General features: G+C 42.5%; 1 protein-coding gene across 1 annotated transcript in view; it reads left to right on the forward strand.

Annotated features, from left to right (window-relative positions):
• The first annotated feature begins 9292 nt into the window (after positions 1 to 9292).
• Positions 9293 to 23951, forward strand: part of LOC127555408 (protein argonaute-1) — a 35316-nt gene continuing 20657 nt past the window's right edge. Inside the window, exons 1-8 of the mRNA XM_051987672.1 lie at positions 9293 to 9447; positions 16992 to 17175; positions 18231 to 18351; positions 18905 to 19086; positions 19530 to 19666; positions 20333 to 20467; positions 20655 to 20742; positions 21436 to 21583. Of these exons, the coding sequence (XP_051843632.1) occupies positions 9423 to 9447; positions 16992 to 17175; positions 18231 to 18351; positions 18905 to 19086; positions 19530 to 19666; positions 20333 to 20467; positions 20655 to 20742; positions 21436 to 21583 (1020 nt within the window). The 5' untranslated portion in view covers positions 9293 to 9422. The remainder of the gene's footprint in view (positions 9448 to 16991; positions 17176 to 18230; positions 18352 to 18904; positions 19087 to 19529; positions 19667 to 20332; positions 20468 to 20654; positions 20743 to 21435; positions 21584 to 23951) is intronic.

Consider the following 23951-nt stretch of genomic DNA (forward strand, 5'->3'; position numbering starts at 1 on the left):
TGGAAAAATAAAATACTATTGAGAAAAAAAAGCAAAAATGTCAAACAAATAAAAAATTACTGATGTTTCCAGTCTTCCTGGTGGGAATAGGAGAAGAAAACTCTACAAATGCATACTTCTTCCCTATCTGCTATCAGCACCATCTTTAGTTCTTCAAATACATGGGGCCTCACAAGAACTGTCCCACTCCCCTTTCCTTCTATCCACCTCCTAAATCAATTATTTTAGATACTAACTTTTTAAATGAGAATATTTCAAATGAGATATTTGTAAGTCATTTAGCATAATACTTAGCATATAGTAGATACTATATAAATGTTTATTCCTTTGCCTTCTTCTTTCAGGAAATTTAGACTCCAACAGTGGTCCTGAAATGACCACTGCCACTCCCAAGAAAGATATAATTCCTTTTATGGTGAACTTTTTTCCAATGAAGACTTCTGTACTCATTTTTTTCCTTAGAATTCAGGGGTAATCTTTTGAAAAGTAGGGGGAAAAACATCTTCCCTGTGAAAGCAAGCACTTTTATTCTAAATTTTTTTCCATGTAAAGTATTAAAGACTCTTCATTGAGTTTTATAATAGCTTTGTGTTTTGAGTAGTCCATGGAGGAATTTTGAAAGTTATTGTATACTGTTGCCAATTGTAACCTAGGTCCTGTCTGAATTACTGTGTTTATAAAAAGTATCTTTAAAAAAGAAGGATACAATCTGGCTTAAGCAATAAAAAGACACTGTTGCCCTTTTTCCCACCTCAAAACAGGTGCAGCCAAAATGGGAATTTTGACAGCTGGCTTCCAATCATTATCCACTCATCTAGTGAGTCATTTAACTGGTTACTGAGCTGGAAGACCTGATAACTGGGGGTGCCAGAATTGATGGAAGAAAAGGGGGCTACTAATCAGCAGTCCTCTTGGATGCAGCTCTCTAGGTGATAAGATGTGATTTTATAGAGCACAACATAGAAGCAGCAGGCACTATACTTCCTACATGGAATATACTTATCATCATCATCATCATCATCATCATCACTAACATTTCAATGGTGCTCCTTAAAGCATATACTATATTTTACAAAGTGCTTTATATATTGACTCATTTGTTCCTCACAACAATAAGTGCTAGTATCATTCCCATTTTACAAATGGGGAAACTGAGGCATAAGGTATTTAAGTGACTTGCCCAGAGTTGCTTAACTAATAACTGTCTGAGATATGATTTGAACTTAGGACTTCCTGACTCTAAGTTCTGTACTCATTTGACTCTATCACCTACATGTCCACAACTAGTTAGGTTTCTATCAGGGCCTTTGGCTCCCTTAGCCTTTCTAATGTATTTCTTTTCTGTAGCATCTACAGACCCTCAGAAACTCAAATAAATTAGAAGGCATGCAAAAACCTGTTTGATGTCCCAACAAAACTTGAATATCAGCCCCTCAACTTGCTGTACTAGTAGTAATAGGTTAAGACATTGAATCCTGTTTAAATTTTCCTGTTAAGGCACATTGTAATTCTCTTATGCTTATCACTGCTTTCTGGGTGATAGCAAATGACTTGGCTTCTGTCTGATTTATGTTATATATTAGGTACTTTTAAAATTTATACTCTTTTAGGGGAAAACCCGAAAATAGAGACAAAATTATAGACTTTTTTCAGTCAAAAAAATCTGGGGTGGGAGTGATGAGCCAAAAAATGTGAGAATGGGAAGCCTCCTATACCTGTTGAGAACTCAGACTTACTCAGCAATAAACCCAGGCAAATGGAAATGATTAAAGGACAGACATTGGTGTAGATCATGACCCCCAGGTACCTGGGGTGAGTGGTGTTTTTAGCGTCTATATATGGAAAATGGCATGAATAACAGCACAAATTTAAAAAAAAAGAGAGAGCAGATGTCACCCTTAATAGAGTGTGTTGGGAATGTAGACATGCCATAACAAGCTGAGGCTGGTGATTAAAAACAACAAAAATTTCTGAACTTTTTGAAAAAACATTTTGAAAAAAGGTGTTTTTGTTTTGTAGTTATGTTGGAGGGAAAAGAAGGAAAAAAGATAGATTACATACAATAGTTGCTCAGAATGAATGTAATGATGTTATCAGATGACAATAAGATAAAGCTGAACTACTGAACTCTGATTTTATGTCTGTTTTCTCTGTCAGCAAAAATCTTTGAATTGGGAAGTACAAGACAAGAAAGATTATCAAGGAGTGAAAACCTAGCATGAGTGAGAAAATAATCAGCATCTAGGTGCCCACAATCCATTTGTCTCCAGGCCTAGATAAATTATATCTTGGGAGTACTGAAAATCTTAGCAGATGTGATTTTTTAATAACATCATTGGTGAATTTTGAAAGATTTTGGAGAAGGATTGAAGAAGGGCAAATGTCCCAATTTTTAAAGTGGTAAGAAGATGGAGTCTATAAATTAAAGACTAATTAGTATCATTTATTCCTGGCAAATTTCTAGAATATATTATTAAAGAAATGGTATGTGAGCTCTTAGAAAATAGAGCAAAAATGAGATGAACCAAATCAGTTCTAATGGAGCAGTAATGAACTGAACCAGCTACACCCAGTGAAAGAACTCTGGGAGATGACTAAGAACCATTACATTGAATTCCCAATCCCTCTATTTTTGCCCGCCTGCATTTTTGATTTCCTTCACAGGCTAATTGTACAATATTTCAGAGTCCGATTCTTTTTGTACAGCAAAATAACTGTTAGGACATATATACTTATTTTGTATTTAATTTATACTTTAATATATTTAACATGTATTGGTCATTCTGCCATCTAGGGGAGGAGATAGGGAGGAGGGGAAAAATTGAAACAAAAGGTTGGCAATTGTCAATTCTGTAAAATTACCCATGCATATAACTTGTAAATAAAAAGCTATTAAAAATTAAAAAAAAAAAGAAAATAGAGCAAAGCTCACTAAAAACTAGCTAAGTTGTTCATAAGAATGAGCTATGCAATGATGCAATTTAAAGAAAGCAGATCTACAAGAACAGTATGCACAATGACCACAAGAGAGCCAAGATAAAAACCCACTAAAATACACTGGAATTCAGATGCATGTAATAGTCAATCTTGATTCCAGGGGACTGATGATGAATCGCACAATCCCTCCTCTCAACAGAAAAATGGGGTGAAACAATAAGGAAAGAATGCCAGATCTACTGTCAGGAAGAGCTCAGTATGAATCCAATCTCAAATACTATCTGTGACTCTGGGCAAGCCATTTAACCTCTGGCTGTCTCGATTTCCTTGTTTGTAAATACCTATCTTTTAGGGTTGTTATGAGGATCAAATGAGATAATATTTATAAAATGCTTTGCAGACTCTAAAGCACTACTAGCTATTATTATCAATGGAGAGTAATAGTTTTCAGCAGTGTTTGACTTTTCCTGACCTTTTGGGATTTTCTTGGCAAAGATACTAGTTTGCCATTTTCTTCTCCAACTCATTTTACAGATGAGGAAACCAAGGCAAATAGGATTAAATGACTTGTCCAAAATCCAAAGTCCAAAATGACTGAGACCAGATTTGAACTCAGGATGCAACTTTCTGACTTTTAAGACTTCTATTCAGTATGCCATTTAACTGTCCTGGAAAATAGATACTATTTTATTTACAGATGAGGAAAATGAGGGAGAAAGAAGTTAAGTAACTTGCCCAGGAGCAAATGTTTGAGGCCAGATTTGAACTCTGAAGATGAGGCTTCCTGATCCAGGCCCAGCATTCTAGATATTTGCTCCTATCTTAGTTTTCTCATCTATAAAATGGGGATACTTACCTTCTAGAGTTGTTATGAGAATCAAATGAGTTTATATATGTGAAGTGCTTTGCAAACCTCAGCGTGCAACAGAAAATTATGGTTATAGTTTTATAGAGCACAATAATAAGGAAAGAAGAATGTATAAGAAACCATGAACTTTTTTTTAAACTAGTCTAGATAAGTTAAATTAAATTAGACAATAATAAAATTGCTCTATTTGTTACCTTTTCTGCATTTATTTTTATTTTCAGTTTCAAATTCTCCCTCTTCTTCCATTTTCCCTCCTACCCACTGAAAAGATAAAAAAGTCCAATCCCCCTTTACATATGAAGTCATCTGCATTTCTTTTAGAATAACATCATTTCCTTAAAAAAAAAATATGTTGACTTTTTTTAATTCAATGCATCTCAGAAATGATCTCCCTTTCTCATGAGACAACTAAACCAGTAGGTCAGGGGAATACTATAAATGAAGTATATTTTAGCAAAGGGTAGAAGAGATCTGCAACGTATTTCATCACTGTGGGAGCTGAAGGCATACTGAGGATTTTCATTGGGGAAGTAAAGTCTGAAAGACATTGGAAGTGGTACTGCCCAAGCGTCTGCTTGGGGAAAAGGATGAAGCCATATAAGAGGTCAGGAAGACAGGGTGAGATTTTACAAGCTTATCAAATTTGCATGCTAATAGGTAGGTTGGCTCTTTGCTTTCACCTTTTCTTTCATTAGCCTAAGAAGACCTTCCAGTTTGCTCTTCAGGTCTCTTGTCAGCAAAACAGGAGGGAGAGACAGCTTCTGCGGGTCAGGTAGCTGCTGGCAGGCTGCTGTTTGCTGCTGCTGCTGTAACTGATTGCCGCTGCAGCCTGAGCTGAGAGTGGAGGGAGAGCTGGAACTGTTCCTGGAGAGCAGCGCTATAGGGGTTCCTGGGATAGAGATGAGAAGACATCTTGGAAGTGAAATAGACCGACCAGCCCGCAGAGGTGAGCACATAGGAGAAATGGACTGGGATTTGCTATGAAACCTTATTGGCTAGTGGGAAGGCCAGGCGACCAATCCTAATCCAAGCCTCCTCACTCCCCTCTGCTTCCCTGCTTTCTCTGCTCCAGTTTAGCACCTGAAGCCAGGGCCTATTCAACAGCATCACACTGCATCCTCATTCCTTTTCCACAACCTGTGGCTGAGAGATGAAGGATCAGAAAACAAATGCGCCAAGTGTTCCAATGGAGCACAGTTTCCTTTGCGATTTTAGAAATATCTACTACATCATGTGGCTGTGCAAAGCTGTTTTCTTGTGAAATATAACGATTAAAAATTGAGCTATGAAATTTTCTAGCTGCAAGATGTAGAGAGGTGAGCCATCAATCTCCCTACAATTTTCCAATAATTTGTGGCTCTATTTCATCAATCCCTGGTCTAAATTCAGAACCCAGTCAATGAAGGTTTCCTTCTTGTCCAGTCCCATGAAACACATGGTTTGTTTGGCAGGGTGGGTAGTTGGCATGTGTTTGAAAAGATATTAGTATAATTCTTTAATGCATGGATTAGCAATCCCTTGAAAGGCTCACTGGCCTGGTGGTTTGGTTCAGCATGAACTCTACTCCCTTATTTTATAGCTAATAGCAAACTGGTGCTTTGTTTTCCTGAGGGCTCAAGGAAGGAAGACCAGAGCTGATGTGGGCTGCTATGGCAACGGGAGCATCTCAAACCTCATATGGGATATCCATCAAAGCCCACATCACTGTTACAAAAGCATTTACAAAATCTCCCATGCTATGCTCACAGATAAGATGGATATGTTTGGGTTGGATGGCGTTAAGGTTGGGAGCATTTGAGACTGGCCAAATGATTGAACTGGAAGAATAGTAATCAATAGCTTGGAGAAAAGTCTCTAACAGAATGCTTCAGGCATCTGTCTAGGCATCAGTTCTATACTGATCAACATTTTTATCAGGGTCTTGGAAGAAAGCATTGTTGGCAAGCTTGACAAACTTTCAGACAACAGTAAACTTTGTGGGCTCCCTAAGAAAGTGGATGCCAATGGGCCAATCCCAAATCTCTGGACAGGCTAGACCCAAGCTTTATCTAACAAGGTAAAGCATTCAAAAAAATCAACTTCACAATTACAGGGAGAGGTATGGCTAGAAAATCATTTCTTTTCTTTTTAATTTTGGTGAGGCAGTTGGGGTTCAGTGACTTGTCCAGGGTCATACAGCTAGCAAGTGTGAAGTGTCTGAGACCTGATTTGAACTTAGGTCCCCCACTGACTACAGTCAGTGTTCTATCCACTGTACCATCCACCTAACTCTAGACACTAATTTTTATGAAAAACCTCTGAGGGTTTTCATTTTGATTTCAATATAAGCCAAAATAATTAATGCTGTCTGTCTTCGCTGGATTATGAGATGCATAGTGTTCAGGATAAAAGAAGGAATGGTTCTCCTACATGCTAGTCAAGTCATCCTTGGAGTACTTTGTTCATTTCAAAGCACTAGATTTTAGAAAGGACAGACAGGCAGGAGTAGGACCAAGGGAAGGAAAGCAAAAGTCTGGAGAGCATGTCATATAATAATGAAGAACTAGGGAAAAGGAAATAAGAGATAAAAGCTGTCTTCAAATATCAAAAATACTTAGAAGAGGTATATTTAGGTTTAATGTGAAGAAGAAGCTTCCTGATAATTAAGAATGAGTATCCTTGGAAATTAAAGGATTTTTCTCTTTAACAGAATTCTAGATGACCATTTATTATTATTATTCAGATATTTGTTGGACTAGATGGAATCTGAGATCTCTTTTGAGACTGGGATTCCAGTCACTCACACTCAAAGGGGTTAAGTCACTTGCTCACCATGAAAGTGACTGTGCCAGTTAATAGTAGAACTTTACCCAGGTCTTTTAACTTCCAAGGATTGGGTTTTTTTTTTTCATGTTGATATTAAAGAAAAAAGATTCTGCCAAGTAAAAAGCAATGTAAATGAAGAATTTGGAGAAGCAGGAGAAGACATATAAACAGATGCTAGGTGAAGTAAGCAGAGTTAGAAAAGCAAGATACATAATGAAACAACAATGGAAAGAAAAACAAAAATGAAATTTCAGGAAGCATGATTGTACTTTCCTTCTTTGTAGATGTGGAGGACTTGGTACAGAACTTTACATATACTTTCAAACTCATCAAATATGTGGGTTAGTTTTGCTAACCTACTTTTTTCTTTGGTTTTCATGTGTGTGTGTGTATGTGTGTGTGTGTGTGTGTGTTTTAACAAGGGATAACTTTCTGGGGAGGCAATAAGAGAGGAATATATTTGGAGGTAAAGATGATGTGAAAAAAAAAAGATAACCAAAAAAAATTTAAGGTTCTGCTAAAGTTTAAAATATGCTCAAACTGGGTTTAGGAAGGAAAAGCTATTTGGGTGACATTCTTAAGCCCCAAAATTGTTCCTTTTACTGTATTTGTTATATATGTCATATAACCCACAATAGTTCCACTTTCCTTTTCTCAGGTTATTAAGATTGGTACTAATATCTACATTCCTTCTGGCATTTTTGCATCATTATCTTTTCATCTATAATATTTTGTTCATTATGTTAGTTTTGCTTTTGTTTGGCCATTTCTCTGATTTTACCTTTTCTGAAAAATAATTTTCTTTTGAGTAGAATCATGAGTTAACCATCACACACACACACATACACACACACACACACATATGCTGAGACAAACACCACAAAACATGCCCCACTGACAACCTTTTGGACAAACTCAAGTGGTGGCTGGGTGTCAAAAACCCTAGGACAAAATCCTGAGATATGGCGAGAAGTGCTATCACAGGTTGAGCTTGCCATCTGGTAGCTTTACATTTTAATTAGTTCTTGTTAACTAGGTGCTAAACTAAGTATTTTCTAGCTACTAAAATAATGTAAATGCTGTTAGCAACTGGGACTATATTCTAATCATCTCACCCTAGTTATAACTACGTGCTTTTTTTTTTTTTTTTTTTTTGTTGTTGTTGTTGCTAATCCTGCCTCTTTTCACTGGCATTTCGGTCACTGTTTCTAAAGGGAGGGCTCTCTCTTGTATTTCCTATCACTTGGCCATATTTAGTGAAGTTCTAATCGTCTTTTTCATTTTGCTTCTTGAGTATTGCAGAACACCAGTTCTCCTACAAAGAACCTTACTGAGGACATGGTCTAACCCTTTTTACTTTTATAGCAAGGGAGGTAATTTGCCTAGAATACTACCAATTAATAGCTGTTAGAACCATTTCACTTCCGACTCAAGAAATTTCAATGGCTTACTATTGCGTTATAAGATAAAATAGATGTATCTATTTGATACTTTAAAACTGTCTGGCTGCAGCCCATTTTTCTAGACTGTCTTCATTTTATTCCTACAGCATTCTACATTCCAGTCAGAATGGCCCACTCTCTTACAGGACATTTCCATTTCCCATATTTTCCTTATGCCTGTAATATTATTCTTCCCCTCTGTGTCCTGGAATCCCTAGCTCCCTTCAAGACTCAGCTTAAGTACCACCTGCTACAAGCGATCTTGTCTAATTTTCCCAGTTGTTAGTTTCACTCTCTAAATTACTATGTATTTTAAAATATACATTTTGTATTCAGATGTGTATTTCACACCTAGTTACAGTAGACATTTCTTTTTGCCTTTGTATCCCTAGATCTATGAATATACTAGGGGCTCAATAAAGAAATTGAATTAAATTGATTTAGTAGAACTCAGCTCTCCTTCCTCCTTAGTTCTGTACTAATTTCACTTCACTTCATTGTTTGGTATTATAATAATGATAATTAATTATCATAATGGTAATATTCCTTTCCCTTGGGTGTTAAGGTTAAAAAAATGCTTATCTCTCAACAACAAAAACCCCGAGAATAGGTAGTGTAGTTATATTCTTTTTGCAGATCGAGGAACTGAGGTTCAGACTTGGCAATTACCCAAAGGCCCCAGATTAGTAAGTAAGTAGCGGAGCTGGGACTCATTTAATAGTTTCCTCTAAGTGCAGGTCCGATGCAACTATGTATTTCTCTTGTATCCCTAGGGTGGGCGGGAGTGCTGGAGGTTACAGTTGCCCCAGGCTGCCACTGTCAGACAAAAGATTCTGGGCTACAGAGCCGGGGAGAATCCTGGCGCCGGGCCAGTGTTACGCTTTCCGCTTCCAGACTCCCCTCCCCCTTGCTAGCCTAATAGAGCCCCTCCCTTGGTGGGAGAGCCCTGGGGTGCAGATGCAAACCCACCTGCTCCGCTGCGGAGCCTGGAGCCCCGGAGCCCAAAGCCCGGTGTGTTCGGCGTGTAGCGCTACAGACTGGGCGGTAGGGGGCGCGGCCACTCGAAGAGCCTTCGCTCCCTCCCTGCTCCGCTGGCCTTTGTTGCTGTAAGAGAGACGGGCTCGACTTGTTCCCGTCCACCCTCTCGGCCCCGGGGCGGGCGCGCCTGCGCACTAAGGGTTGGCCGGCTGCTTGCAGGGAGAGCTTGCAGCAGCGGCGGCGGCGGCGGCGGGCGGGAGCTGCCGGGGTGGGGGGGGGGAGCGGAGCCCGGCCCGGGAGCGGGAACCACGGGAGTGACTGGGGCCCGGGCCCCCCCACGCCGTGCACCAGACTCACTCCCGGCTGCCTGATCTAACACACGGGTATATGGGATGGAAGCGGGACCCTCGGGAGCAGGTAATGGCCTGTTTGGGGGGAGGCCTGGGTGCCACTGTGGGGGGCGCTGTATGTGGGTAGGGGGTCTATATCACTAGAGAACGGGAGGGGAACTTGTGAGCATGGATGTGTGCATGGCGAGAAGCAAAGGAGAAAGGCCTGTGCACCTGCGTGGGGGGCTATGTGCATGGGGGGCAATACGTGTGCAATCTGAGGCGGGGGTCTTGTGTGCTTGGAAGTGACGGGGGGAGGCTTCCGTGCACCTGCGGGGAAGGAGAGAGTCTAGAGTGTATGAGGAAGGGGGTTCTTAAGATTCTGGGACTTGTGTGTTGAGGGGAGGCCCCACGATCGAGGCCCGGGGTTCCAGAGAAGAGGGTATCTCCTGGCTGCAGGGGAAATCTTGTGTGTACAGCAAGGGGAGAGCTACGAGTATGGGTTTTGGTGGTACCTAATGTTTGTTGGGGTTCCCAGGATCTGGGGAATAGTGGGCACTGAGGTGGGATGGGGGACATCACTCGGGCTCAGGAGAATACGTTCGTAGTGCTGGGGCGGGGAACCGATAAACTGGGGGCCCGGTCTGAGCAAAGGGGTGAGCTTTCGGGAAGGGGGATGCTCCTAGTGTGTAGAAAGCTGTGGGGGAGGGGAAGGAAGGCCGCGATTGAGGCTGGGGGTTTGGATGGGGAGAAGAAGGCTAGGAGATCAGGCTGTGGATCCTGATAGAGAAGGAGACTCTTGTGTTCCACAGTTAAAAAAAAAAGTGGAATTGGGAGAAGGGGTCTGAGGTCTGGGGGCGGTGGGGAGAAGTGGTGAGGGGTAGGGGGGGGGCGCGACCAGGCCGAGCATGCGCAGAGTTAGATTGCGTTGAGTCAGTTTGGGGTCCGGGTGGGGTGGGGGCGGGGGCGGCAGGGGGAGGAGACCCTATCTCTGAGATTCCATAGGCTATGGGATTTGGGGGAGTTTCCCCTTTCCCGGATCCTGGGGACGGCTTACGTTTGGGGTAGCCAGCACAGCTCCTTTTTCAGCTACATAGTTGGATGGAGGGGCAGAAATTTGAGGGTTTCTAGGCCTAGAAGCTGATGTTGATTTCAGTTCGTGGAGACAGATGTGAGGGTTCAGCGGCCTAGAAACTGACATTGATTGGGTGGGGGCGAGCACTAATAGATGCTGACACTGGTTTGGGGAGGGGCCCCTGAGATAGAAGGAGCCTCGCACTGGAATATTGATGGGGAGGTGGAGTGTGAGGTTGAAATCGAGGAAGCCAGTCTGGCCCCGGGTTTGCCTCTAAAATCAGGACTGATTTTCTCTTCTGGGTTAGGTTTGTTGGAAGGCTTGGAGAATGCCCAGGTCTATCCCTCTCCCCTCACATTGAGGAGGTGTGTGAGATTTTGGGTCCCTCCTCCTTTTTGGGTACGTGGGAGAGAAACAAGAATTTAAATCCCTGCACAAAGGCTGATTCCTTTGGAACGTTTTTGGGTATCAAGATTTCAGAACATTTAAAAAAAAAATCCCTTTCCCAGCCCTGCCTGCGCTAAGGGTCTACCGAGTGAGCCAGCCGGAGTTTTCCCCTCCCCCACTCAGAGCAGCTGTCAGGGGCCTGGACACAAAACAATCCAGGCCCCTGCTGCCTGCTGCCTCCCACTATACACACTTGGGGGACTGGGGGAGGACGAGGCTGTGGGCCAGAGATGGGGAGTGTTGCTAGTAAGTTAACCCCATTATGGGTCAATTTTTGTGGGAATCAGCTTCAACTGACCAATTTCCGTGGTTAAGAAGAAATGAAGGAGGCAGTAGAGGGAAATTGAGGCAAGTCAATCTAGAAATTGAAAAGATGGAGTCTAGGTACTCTGTGAGGTTGGAGGCTATCCTGTTTCTTTCTGTTCAGCAATCTAGATGGCCATCAGGGAACTGATTCTACAAACCTTTTCCTACCCACCCATAAACCAAGAGAGCAATTAAGGACTGACATTTCTTCCTCAGATGAGGGAGCATGAATTGGTGGACTAGGTTCAGTCAGGTATACATGTGTATTAAGAGAATGTCACTACTAGTTAATAGTTACAGTGATGGTTTATATTTATGTAAGGCTTTGAGATGAAACAGCTTACCTTGGTGACACCACTTAGAAGTGTTGGAAGGGGGTTTTGAACCCACTTTTCTCCTAAGTCTAAGTCCAATGCTCTTTATAATACAACACAATGACTTTATGGGGAACATTTTTGTAGTACTTTAAGGTTCACAAAGCACCTTACAAATAATATTTCATTTAGTTCTCATAATGATCCTCCTTGTTGAAGTAAGTGCTATTATTGTCCCTATATTATAGATGGGAAAATTGAATTTGTTTGAGATTATAGTGACCTCCCCAGGATTACATAGGACTAATAAATAGTTACTCCAATACTTTCCCAACCAAAGCCTTGTGGATCAGGAAAACTCATTTGCTTTATCATAATAATTCCCTATAGTTCCTCCAGAAGCTAGTGTATAGGGAGGCTAAAAATGACTTCTACCAGACTAGCTCCTTGGGTGCCCATTTGCAAGGTAGCTTTAACAGATATCTAACAGACTGGGTTGTAGGTTGTTACTGTAGAATTGGTGGGCATTTCCCCTGTCCAGCTTCACTTTTCACAAATAATAATAGGTTACATTTATATAGCACTTTTAGGTCATAATAATGAGTCGACATTTATGTTAATGCCTTAAAATATGCTACACAAATTATGTCATCTGATAGTATGGTAACTTGTGAGCTCCATGTTCAAATACCATTATGCTATTTTGCAGATGAAGAAACTGGGACTTATAGACTTTGCAGTGACTTGCCCATCATCGCAGGACTATTAAATTCCTGAGGCAGAATTTGAACATAGATTTCCTAACTCCAGCATCACTATGGTGCTGCTGTATTATCGAATTTTAAGCAGTTTTCATTTTGACAGTAACATTGACAGCTTCCATTTAACTAGCCATTTGGGGGGGCAGCATAAGTATTGTACCCATTTAACAGATGAAGAAGTAGAGGCTGAAAGGAGTTAACTGACTTACTCAGGGTCATATAGCTAGAACCATTAAGTGGCAAAGGCCAATATTTACCTTAGGAATCTTATTTCAAATCCTGGGACTTAATTTATTGTGCCCCATTACCTTTACTCCAGTGAACTATGGACCTTAGTTGGTCTTGTTAGCCAACTGATTTGCAATAGGCTAAATGATGTACACAGTAAGTGCTTAATGTTTGCCTTGTGGAATTGAAGATGGGGCCTGGAATAAAGGACCGGTGAACCAGACTTCTTTCTTCTAGGTGTAAAGTGTTTGTTTTTTTATCTGACTGTCAAGATTGGGAGGGTGACTTTTGGAAGTAGCTGAACCTATTAAAAAGTGTCTCAGATACCCAGCCTTCTTTAAATCAGTATTGAAATCAACTGATATCCAAGCTGGGTGGCACCTGTGCCTTCTCCACCCCCTTCTCTCCTTGTTACTTAGAAAAGCATCCCAGACAAGTTATCAACTAGTTTTTGTTTGAAGAAGAACCTAACCTATGAGGGAGCCTGAGTTTAGATGCCCCAGGTTGGGAAGAACTGGAGCTGCTTTCTTTGATCTTCACCCATTCAGCTCCAAAGGAGTTTCCTTTTTTGGGGGAAAGAAGAGGTAACTAAATTCACTTTGTCTCCTTTCCCCAGAACTTCTATCCTTCTGAGAGGGAGAGGATAGATGCTTTCAGGTTCTTGAGCCTCTGCATGGCTGTTTCTCTCTGGGCCTGTGTCTATATCCAGGCATGTTTGTGCATGTGCTCATATATGCCTGTGCCTTCATACATGTGTGCACACATCTGTGTTTATATGGGTGTGTTTCTGTTGGAAGTGTTTCATAGTAGGCACTTGATTTAGGATTTTTAGTTAATCAATTTGTACAAGGCGATTCTTCTTCGGTCTTCAGTAGGATCTAATTCAAACTGTCATTCCCAAGAAACCCACATCTAAAGCGTCTCTACTGTACATAACTAACCTTTGATTTTCTTCCTTCTCAAAATCTCTAAGCACTTAATTGCAACCCTCTAGCTCCACTCAGAATATATTGCTCATATCTGAAGGCAGGACTCAGGGTGGGAGAGTGAAATTCTAGGTCTTTCAGAGATCTGGGAAGCGACCCCAGAATCCCTGAGCCAGGCTTTGGCCCACCCAGGAGCATGTGGAAGGGAGGAGCACCACAAGAAAGTAGAAAACAGGTGTTAGGGGGTTTCTATCTCCCCTGATCCTGTCTGCTGCACCACCACTCGCTTTGTGTGACTGGTCGTTCCCCCTCCCCCCAGCTCTGAGACCCAGGGTTCCAGTCCCTCATCTGCATCACAAAGTCCCGTCTGTCAGCCCCAGGGAGAGAGGAGGTGGTGGGGGTGGAGGGCACCCCTTGGAGTCCGCCTGCTTGCCCCTCCTCTGTCTCCCAGGCTGCTAGGAGTTCCCTCCTCCCAGATACTCAGATGAATTCTAGCAGCTTAAATTGGATTTTGTTGTTTTGGGGGGGGCGGGGAAGGGGAAGAAAGCATATAGTTGTCTTGCCCTAGACTACTATTGAACCAGAATAGTTGTTTTAGACACCCCCGGGAGCTGGATTCTTCCCCCAGGACTCTAAGCCTTGGGGCTCTACAACCTGGACTTTCCCTCCATAACCCAGAAGTTAGCTTAAGAAGGAAGAAATATTTGGGCCTCTATTTGAATACCCACTATCCATAGTCTAAGGACAGCAGCAGGTTCTAGAGTTGGGATTCTTTATCTTTTGGGGAAGGGGGGCAGGGCTGACCCCTCTGGCTGGCAGGTAAAATCTATGGATCTTTTTTTTTTTCAGAAAAATATTTTTTAAATGCAGAAAATAAATATGCAGCTGTATAAGAACAAACAATTCTATTGAAATATAATTATTAAACTGCAACATATCTAACATATATATAGGACTGCTTGCCATCTAGGGGAGGGGGTGGAGGGAGGGAGGGGAAAAATCGGAACAGAAGCAACTGCAAGGGATAATGTTGTAAAAAAATTACCCTGGCATGGATTCTGTCAATATAAAGTTATTATTAAATAAAATAAAATAAAATATTTAAAAAAAGAAATATAATTATTAAATTATTAGAAAACAAAATCATGGGCTCCAGGTTATGAATCCCTGTTCTAGATCCTGCAGTGGGTGAGTGAGGAGGAGGTTTTCCTACTAGAGGGTTTTGCAAAGAGGTGGCTCTGTGCATTGTGAATGTTGGAAAGGAGAGTATCTCTCTGGTAGTCTCTAAAGCCCACAGTTCAGACTAGAAGGGGCCAGTGAGAATATGGGAGCTATAGTATCCCCACTATCCCTGCTTTACTCTGAACTCTTTCTGACCTACCCCGCCCCCCTGGAAGGGATAGGACAGTAGTTTCTGGTGTCAGGAATGGGGGAAGGGCCCTGCTATCCTCTCCTTAGAGGGCAGGCTAGAGTAGGGGGAAGCACTTTCCCACTTAGGCTACTGGAAAACCCAGCAGATTATGAAACCTCTGGGTGGCTGTAGAAGGACTAGGGCTCTCCCTGTGAATTTTGGCTTCAGTGTCCATGTGCTGCTGCTGCTGGTGGGGTGTGTGTGTGTGTGTGTGTGTGTGTGTGTGTGTGTGTGTTTATATTTGCATCTGTCTAGCATAGTATGGTGAAGAGAGCAGGTCAGAGGAGCAGGATTTGAGTACCGGATTTGCTGTTGTGTAACCTTGGGCCCTTCTCCTTTCTGAGTTGGGGTTTCTCCATCCATCAGAAGAAAAGGGGTTGGGCTAGATGTTTTCTGACTCCAACAGTCTGTGATTCTATGTCTGAATCTACAGAGCTCTAGGAGAGGACCTGGGTTTATATGGTTCTTTGTCATTGTTCATTCATATAGTCAACAAACATTTATTGATTGTCTACTGTGTGTCAGGCACCATGTCTGCTTCTGTGTAGCTGTCAACTTCTGCAGCTGGGTCTCTAGCATTTGCTATCTAGTGCACGTCTGCATGTGTGTCTGGCCTGGCCTGTGCTTGGCAGGGTGCTGGAGCTAGGTGAGCTGAGGCAGGAGGGAAGGGGAGTATACCTTTCCTTGAGCTGGGGAGGTAAGGAGTTAGGGAGGTGTCATTTTAGTCACCTGGAAGCTAGCCTGAAAGCTGGGCTCTGAATGCCTTACGGGAGCCTTGGGGATTAAGGGGATTGGGAGAAAGCAGGGGCCTAACACTGGGGCCTTCCCAGTTTGTAGGAACCATTGGGAGAGGGCTTTGCAAGCAGGTGGATGTTGGAGAAAGGAGGATCTCTCTCTTTTGGTATCTGAGACTAGGAGTGGACAGTGAGAATGTGGGACCTGTAGTGCCCAAAATATCCCTCTTTTTCTCTGAACTCTCCCTGACCTACACGTTTTCTCCACCCTCCCACCCCCACCCCAAGAGATAGGACAGTAGTTTTTGGTGTTGGGGCTGGGGGGAGGGGCCCTGCTGTCCAGACAGTGAAAGCTGAGCCTGGGGGGAGGTGTCTTGTCTGTCTCCCAGTGTCTGAGCTGGGCTGGTTTTATTACCCCACCCTCCCCCAGGCCCTGGGACCCCAGTGAGATCAAACAATAACAGAAGGAAGACAAAGCAGGCTCAGAGCCTGACAGTGACCCCCTTCCCCCCAGTGCAGAATGGGGTTGGAAAGGGGGTATTCTGTGGAAAGGAGAAAGAAAGGCAGACCAAGCAGGCAGCCTTGGAAACCCAGGGGGATCGGAGAGGCCAAAGCTGGCTCCGCCCCTAGGGCCCCTTCTGTCTGTCTGCAGGAATCGATTCTGGAGGGAGGGAGAGAAGGGAAGGAAAGAGGAGAAGACTTGGAGCTTTTGCTATGGAGAGCTAGGGGGAGGGGAGGCAAAAGGCAGACTTTAGGCCCTGATTGAAGCAGGGAAAATTAGACATCTATCTGGGGGAAAGGAGGGAAGAAAGGAGGGATGTGGGTTAAAGCATCTTACAAATAATATCTTTCCCTCCTACCTCCCAGACTTCCCTGTGCTTGAAAAGACCTAGGAGCTCTGTGTCCCCAGACTCTTCTGGCTAATTTTCATGGGTGACACTTTTGGTACAGAATGCTAGTCCTCTGAAGTCCCAAGGTCAGCTTAAGGGGTAGATTGGGTCTGTAGGGGTAGATTTTACAGTAGGAGGGAAAGTGTTTAAATTTGCACTAGGATGTTATATAATAACATGTCAAACCCTTCAAATCAGCAATTGAGGAATATTTGGTCGGGTTGGAAAAGATTAGGGTTCTTGCACCTGGTGGAGGCTTGGTTAGAAGAGGTCAGCCTATAGTAATTCCAGTCACTTCCTCTACACAAACTGGGCCAAGTTTCCCCTAGGACACATGGTTTTTTGGGGAAAGCCCCTTTTTTTCAAGGCCCAATTTGAATATCAACTTTCAAGAAGTCTTTCCTAAAAAAACCCTATACTGCTGAATTCAATAGGATTTTTCCTGCTCTGGCCCTTAATGTTTGATGAATTGAAATGAAGTGAATTGACAAGATGATGGTGACTTCTCTTCCTGAGCTCCTTTGCTCTATTCCTCTATAGCTGCAGGCACCTACCTGCCCCCCCTGCAGCAGGTGTTCCAGGCCCCGAGACGGCCTGGGATAGGCACTGTAGGCAAGCCCATCAAGCTCTTGGCCAACTATTTCGAGGTAGATATCCCCAAGATCGACGTCTACCACTATGAGGTGGACATCAAACCGGACAAGTGTCCCCGCAGAGTCAACAGGTAAGGCAAGTATTGCAGCCCCTTTGAGCCCCCAACCCTTAGCTTCCAAGATCTTTTTCTGTTTTGAAACCCTTCCATTCTTTCTTCCCTGACCTAGAACCACATGCCCCTTCCTTCCCCAACTTCCCCTCCCTGACTCGGAAGCCTCTTGCTCCCTCTCCTGTACAACTGGGAAGTTTTTGTCCCTCTCCTCTCTTATTCATAACTGCCCCCCCCCATCATTTCCTTCCCTAACTTGGAACCCCCTATCTTCTCCTTTTTGACTTGGAACTCCCTGCTCCTCCTCTTCCTGACTAAGGGGAGATCTTGAAGTCCATATTCCTTCTCCTTAACCCTCTTCTTTCTCCTTCCTTTCCCTACCACATTATGGGCAGACTGTGCATTTTGTTCCTACCTCTCCTCCCCAGCACCTGGCCAAATGACTGAGGAGTAGCCCTCAGAGAGGGAGAGGAGAGGAGGGGTAGAGGGTGTCTTGTTTTACACTCCTCTGTCTTATCATGACCCTCTTGGGCTTACAGAGGATGTTCAGTCTTCTAGCTAGATCGATTTCTAATCTCTAGAAAGAGTTGTGGGATAGAATCCTCAAACCCTGGTCATCTCAATACTAATGGGTACATTCATAACCCACATACTTTTCCAATTGAAGGAACCCCTCAAAATTGAGGATGAGAGAAAAAGTTGGAGTTACTACACTGTCTAGAGGGACAGAGCCATTCACAGTTCTTGGAAGAAGACCTGGATTGGAAATCTAGCTCTGTCACTGTCTAGCTGTGTTATCCTGAGAAAATCATTTGATCTCTTGAACCTTAGTTTCCTTATCTATAAAATGGGAATAATAATTCATGGTTTGTAATTGTTTTTCTCAGGGTTGTTAAGGAGGGGAAGTGCTTTGCATTTTATGAAGCACTCTTTCATCATGAAATATTGTTAAATGCATTTGTGGCCCTGAGATTCATTTTCCCCTTGTGTTTTGGAGATTGAGGGACAATTGTAGATGGTTTCTCAAGACTTTCTGGAACTAAGGACTCTATGAGCTCTCTTCTCCTTCCTTACAGAGAGGTGGTGGAGTATATGGTTCAGCACTTCAAGCCACAGATTTTTGGTGACAGGAAACCTGTGTATGATGGGAAGAAGAACATCTACACAGTTACTGCCTTGCCCATTGGCAATGAAAGGGTAAGGGGTTAAAAATTGTATGAGATTGATGTGTTTCCAGGGCACCATAAGTAGTCCACAGCATGGGCTTAGTCTAAGCACAAAGCTTTCTGCCTCTTATTTGACTCTATCTAAAGCACATTGCCTGAAACAAGGGGGCTCTCAGTTCCCAATAGATGGGATTAAGATATATAGATATAAAAAAACTTCCTTCTGGACAGTATTTGGCAACTTCTTATTCCTCTCCTAGGTCCCAAAATTAGCTGAGCCAGAACTAAAGACATCATTGAATAGGATGACCTGTTTATATAGACACCTTCTAGCCAAGGAGTTGTTTTTCAGGATGAATTGGGGATCTGGATGGGGGAGGACATTGATTTATTCACTCTTTAAACCCAGTTGTCATTTTTCTACTGTGTGCACAATCCTATATTAGGCCCCAGGGAGATAAAAAATTTAGGTAAAATGTGACCCTTGTCCTCATGAACTTTACAGTATAATAGGGGTGAATGGGGACAAGGATATGAGTGCTAGCTATCTCTATTCCCTTCCTTTTCTATATTTCCTCTCAAAGGTGGACTTTGAGGTGACAATCCCAGGTGAAGGGAAGGATCGGATCTTCAAGGTTTCCATCAAATGGATGGCCATTGTCAGCTGGCGCATGCTTCACGAAGCCCTAGTCAGTGGGCAGATTCCTGTCCCTCTGGAATCTGTTCAGGCCCTGGATGTGGCCATGAGACACCTGGCATCTATGAGGTATGTGGGTGAGGGGAGCAAATGACTTCTGCTCAGTTTGTGAAGAAGGTCTTAGTGGAATAGGGAAAGGAGATACCCAGACTGGGTGGGAAGGATAGGATATTTCGGATATTGTATTAACAATTATTCCCCAGACATAGGAGGGTGAGTATGAATGAGACATTATAAACCCATTGTGTCTCCTTTCTGAAGAATTCTAAGTCCTTCCTTCCTTCCTTATATTTTATCTCCCTAGTATTTTCTTAATCCATCCCTCTTGGAAAAGGAAAGGGAAATCTAGCAAAGGACAGATGTTCTCTCCCCAGACACAAAGCGGGGAGGAGGCAGAATTTGGATTAGAACCTGGGTGTCCAGTCTCTTGGCCCAGGGTTTTTCCTTATTGGGTGGGGAGGGAGTTGATTGTGGTATGCTGGAGGGACCAGGATTCTACCCATCCCTCCTAGGTACACCCCTGTTGGCCGTTCCTTCTTCTCTCCCCCTGAGGGATACTACCACCCTCTGGGGGGTGGGCGTGAAGTCTGGTTCGGCTTTCACCAGTCTGTTCGGCCAGCCATGTGGAAAATGATGTTGAATATTGATGGTGAGTGACAGAGGTGGGGGTGGGGAGGCACCTTCCTAACTCTACAGTCAGTGTCAATATTTCTCCACAATTCCCACCTTGTTCTACTACTCTGAAGGAGCCAGAAGTCTCTTCTCTAAAAATCATAGGGTTGGACTAAACCCATAATTCCAAATCTTTTAAAGAGGGAGGCCTTTGTAACTTCAGCATAGATTCTCTCTCCTCTACCTCTCTCCGCCCATCCCCAGTATAGTTATTGTATCCACTGAGGAAGGAAATATAAGATGACAAGCTACCTTTAATTCAGTAATGCTTTCAATAAGTTTGTATTTCATCATAACAGTAAGCATATGTTTGAAAAGTAATAATACATAGAGGTGCAAGACATGATATTTAAGCCATAGAAGGTATGTCTGCCTATTTATTATACTAAGTTATAATGTAGATTTTGTTGGAGCTAAATAAAGAGCAGAATACTAATTGTTAATGCTATGGTGCATGGCTTCTCAGACCCCTTGAAATAACTGTAGATTTCAGTATGGAAACCACTAGACATTAGCAATACTGAATTTAAGCTTTAAATCCTGGGATTCTAGGACATCTGAGCCTCTTCCCCCTGGAATAGACATGTCCCTCCCAGTTAGACCTCCAGCTTTCTCTGAGTTGTTTCCTGCCCTATCCCTGCAGTTTCGGCCACGGCTTTCTACAAAGCACAGCCAGTCATTGAGTTCATGTGTGAGGTGCTTGACATAAGGAACATTGATGAGCAGCCCAAGCCACTAACTGATTCCCAGAGAGTTCGATTCACCAAGGAGATCAAAGGTGAGTGTTACTGGTGATGAAGATGGGGATAGAATGAGTCCAGCAGAGGAAGAACAGTGTGTTGAGATGTAAAAACTGGCCTTTGTGATGTTGGGTAGATTGAAATCCTGGTGGTAGCTGAGCTCATTCTTGGTGGGATTCCTCCCTTAAAACTTCTCCTAGTTCTCTATCTACCCCCTTCCCCCAGGACTGAAGGTGGAGGTGACCCATTGTGGGCAGATGAAGAGGAAATACCGAGTGTGTAACGTCACCCGCCGGCCTGCCAGCCATCAGACGTAAGTGGGCAGGGTTGCTGGCTCATATCCAGGAATGGATGCCGAGTGATTACCCAGCTGCTAGGATGGGGGCATGAGGGAAGTGGTGGAGGCCCAGAAATCTGATAGCCATTCTTCTAGATATGAGCCCTGAATTTGGCCCATTTGTCTGTCCTGGGGTGGTTGTGTGATCTTGTGTTCCCATAGCCTTCCCACCTGCCTTATACACACACACACACACACACACACACCCCTTGTCTCATCATAGGCATCTTTCTGCTTTCTGGCTCCAGTCCTTTCTATTACTATCTAACTACTGGGATTTTTCCTGAAACTAGGGCAAAAGACTTTCCCAGCCACCTAAAGTTGGGAGAGGCAGGTAGTGAGGGCCTGGAACAGAAAGGGTGAGGCATTTAGCCCTCACTCCAACCTCAGGAGCCTGTCTCTTTTGGGGGTACTTAGGTAGACTAAATTCTTCCTCCATATTTTTGGAGCTCTGTGCTATATCTGGCCTTTAGGTCTTCTCATGAAACTGAGTCTTCCTGCATTTTCTTTTCTCTTTCTCTACCCTCACCATCATCTATTTTAGCTCTTTACAAATGAGAAGGTAGCAATGGTCAGAGAAAGGGGACAGAGTCTAGTATTTCTAGAGGTAGAGGACATAGGGATGTGATTCAGCAGGATAACTTGCTAATATGCTTCCTTCCCCCATAGGTTTCCCTTGCAGTTGGAGAGTGGACAGACAGTAGAGTGCACTGTGGCCCAGTATTTCAAGCAGAAGTACAACCTACAACTTAAGTACCCCCACCTGCCATGCCTGCAGGTCGGCCAGGAACAAAAACATACCTACCTGCCTCTGGAGGTGAGGCTCCTGCTTTCCTTTGAATTCCTCTCCCATACCTTCCCAGCCATCCCCAATGCCCTTCCCATTCTCTTGCTATCTTTTTCTGTTTCCCATATTGCAGATTGGGGGATTGAGGGGACTGAATGGCTTTTCCAGAGACATTAGGTATATTAAGATAAATGGAACCTGCCCCCAGACCACAAAGCTGTCATATTTTTCATCCCCACCCCAAAACAGTGGAACAGGCTAGGTAATTTAGTGCTTAGTAGAAGACTTGTTAGACAGTTTCTTCAGGTCAGAAACCGACATTCCTCCTTCTTACCTTTTTATTCTTGCCTACTTTCTGTAGCTAGAAGCCCCACAGGACCTAAAACCTTTTGATCAAAATTATTGTGTGCCTTATTCTGTTTAAGAGATGTGCCCAAAATGTTAACTTATAAACTAAATCCTGTTTTCCCAAAGGCTTTTACTGAAAGATAGATGTCTTCCTTTCGAAAAATGTTTAGGCCACAAACTGTAATTACATCTTGCTTAAAAATAGTAATATATATAATTACGATATATAGTATACAATATACAGTAATATATATAGTTACAAAAGAAAAACAATTGTCCTTTACATCTAATCCTCAATATTAAGTATACAAGTTACAAATTACAATATATTGTACACAATATACAAGTAATATGTAGAGTTACAACATATAGTATACAATATACAAGTAATATAGTTACAAAAGAAAAACAATTATCCCTTACATCTAATACTCAATATTAAGCATATAATATATGTTGTAATATATAGTATATAATATACAAGTAACATATATAGTTACAAAGGAAAGTTATGAAAGAAAACCGGTTTTCCCTTAGATCTAATATTCAATATGATGTTACAAATAACACCACAAACAGATGAAGAGAAGGTAGGCTATCTTTGCTTCAGTGCAACCGTCTCCTTCTGCCTTAATGGTCTACAAAGAGAAATGATAGTGATCACATCCTTGTTCCAACCCCCTGGATTAAGAGACATAGAGGGGAATAAGATCCCAGAGATAACAGGAAAGGAACTAAGCAGGGGAATAGAAATTAAGTGTTTAGAGGACATATCTACTGAAAAATTGGTGAAAGTGAGACAAAAGTAATTGGGGAACACATTCAGAATGACATGGGCTTCTAGAAATTCTGCAAAGTCAAATTTTAGGGAATACAGAGTTAATGTTAACTCTAGAGAATAAAGATTACCAAATTAATTCTCTTTTTGTTTACACTGTCACTCCCAAAGAACATCATTTGAAAGCTCCTGCCTTCTTTTTGATTACTTGTGCCTGCTCATTATAACTGAAACTTTTTAAATTTTCACACCATCAAGAGAAATATAGCTAACCACTCTAGACCGGCGTTTTGTTATAGAAACACTGGTCTCCAAAGACCTAAGTTCAAGTTGCAGTACTGATCCTTACTTCTGGAGTGACCTTGAGCAGTAACTTTCTCTCCAAGCCTCATTTTCTTCCCCTGTAAAATAGCATAACAATACTTGAATAATGAGTTTCACAGGATTTGTGGATTTTTTCTATTCTTTCCCTTATGAGGTGGTCATTGAGAATCAACTGACATCATAGATGTGAAGTTATTTTGTCAACCATAAAGTTATAAAATTGCAATGTGTCATTATCTAGGCCCCAAAAACTTTGCTTTCCTTAGACATTTGATCAGGACCATATGAGTATAAACAGAAATATAATTTTCTCCCAATTTCTATCTACCTGAGCTGGTAGCCTGGTTGATTGCACTCTTTCCTTTTCATAGAGGACCAAAATGATGACACTCTCTGTTAAGGTCAACTGTGTTTGACCAGAATAATAAGAAGACTTTACCATAGATTAGATGCAAATAGTCCACATGAACATTTAGGTGATGATATCTTTAAATTTGCACATTTTACCTTTCATTTAAGCTAGAGCAACTCTGCTTTGCTCATAGAGCAAAGCACCTTGTCTGATGAGGGCATGCTATGCTGGGAAGTCCTGTTCAGTGTCTCTCATATCTCCCAATTGATTCCAGAGTTCTTCAGAGAGACCTTGAGAGTCTCCTTGTGAGTGCTTGCCTTGTGTGAGTTTTCTGTAAAATAGGCTTTTAGGCAAGCATATATTTGGCATTCATATAATATAGCTTGCCCATCAGACTTGTGCTTTCTATAGCAGAGTTTGAATGCTTGGCAGTTCTAAAATTGACTTTGTGAGGAATAGGCCTGTAAGGATTTGAATGATTAGGCATACTCCTAGTAAAGACCCGAAGTTTCATCAGGCAGAAATGTTAGATGGTGCAGGGAGGTCAATGAATGAGTGGTTACTAATTTTTATAAGTGGATGAGTTTTACGTAGAT

The sequence above is a fragment of the Antechinus flavipes genome, chromosome 3, assembly GCF_016432865.1.
Source record: "Antechinus flavipes isolate AdamAnt ecotype Samford, QLD, Australia chromosome 3, AdamAnt_v2, whole genome shotgun sequence".
Taxonomy (NCBI): domain Eukaryota; kingdom Metazoa; phylum Chordata; class Mammalia; order Dasyuromorphia; family Dasyuridae; genus Antechinus; species Antechinus flavipes.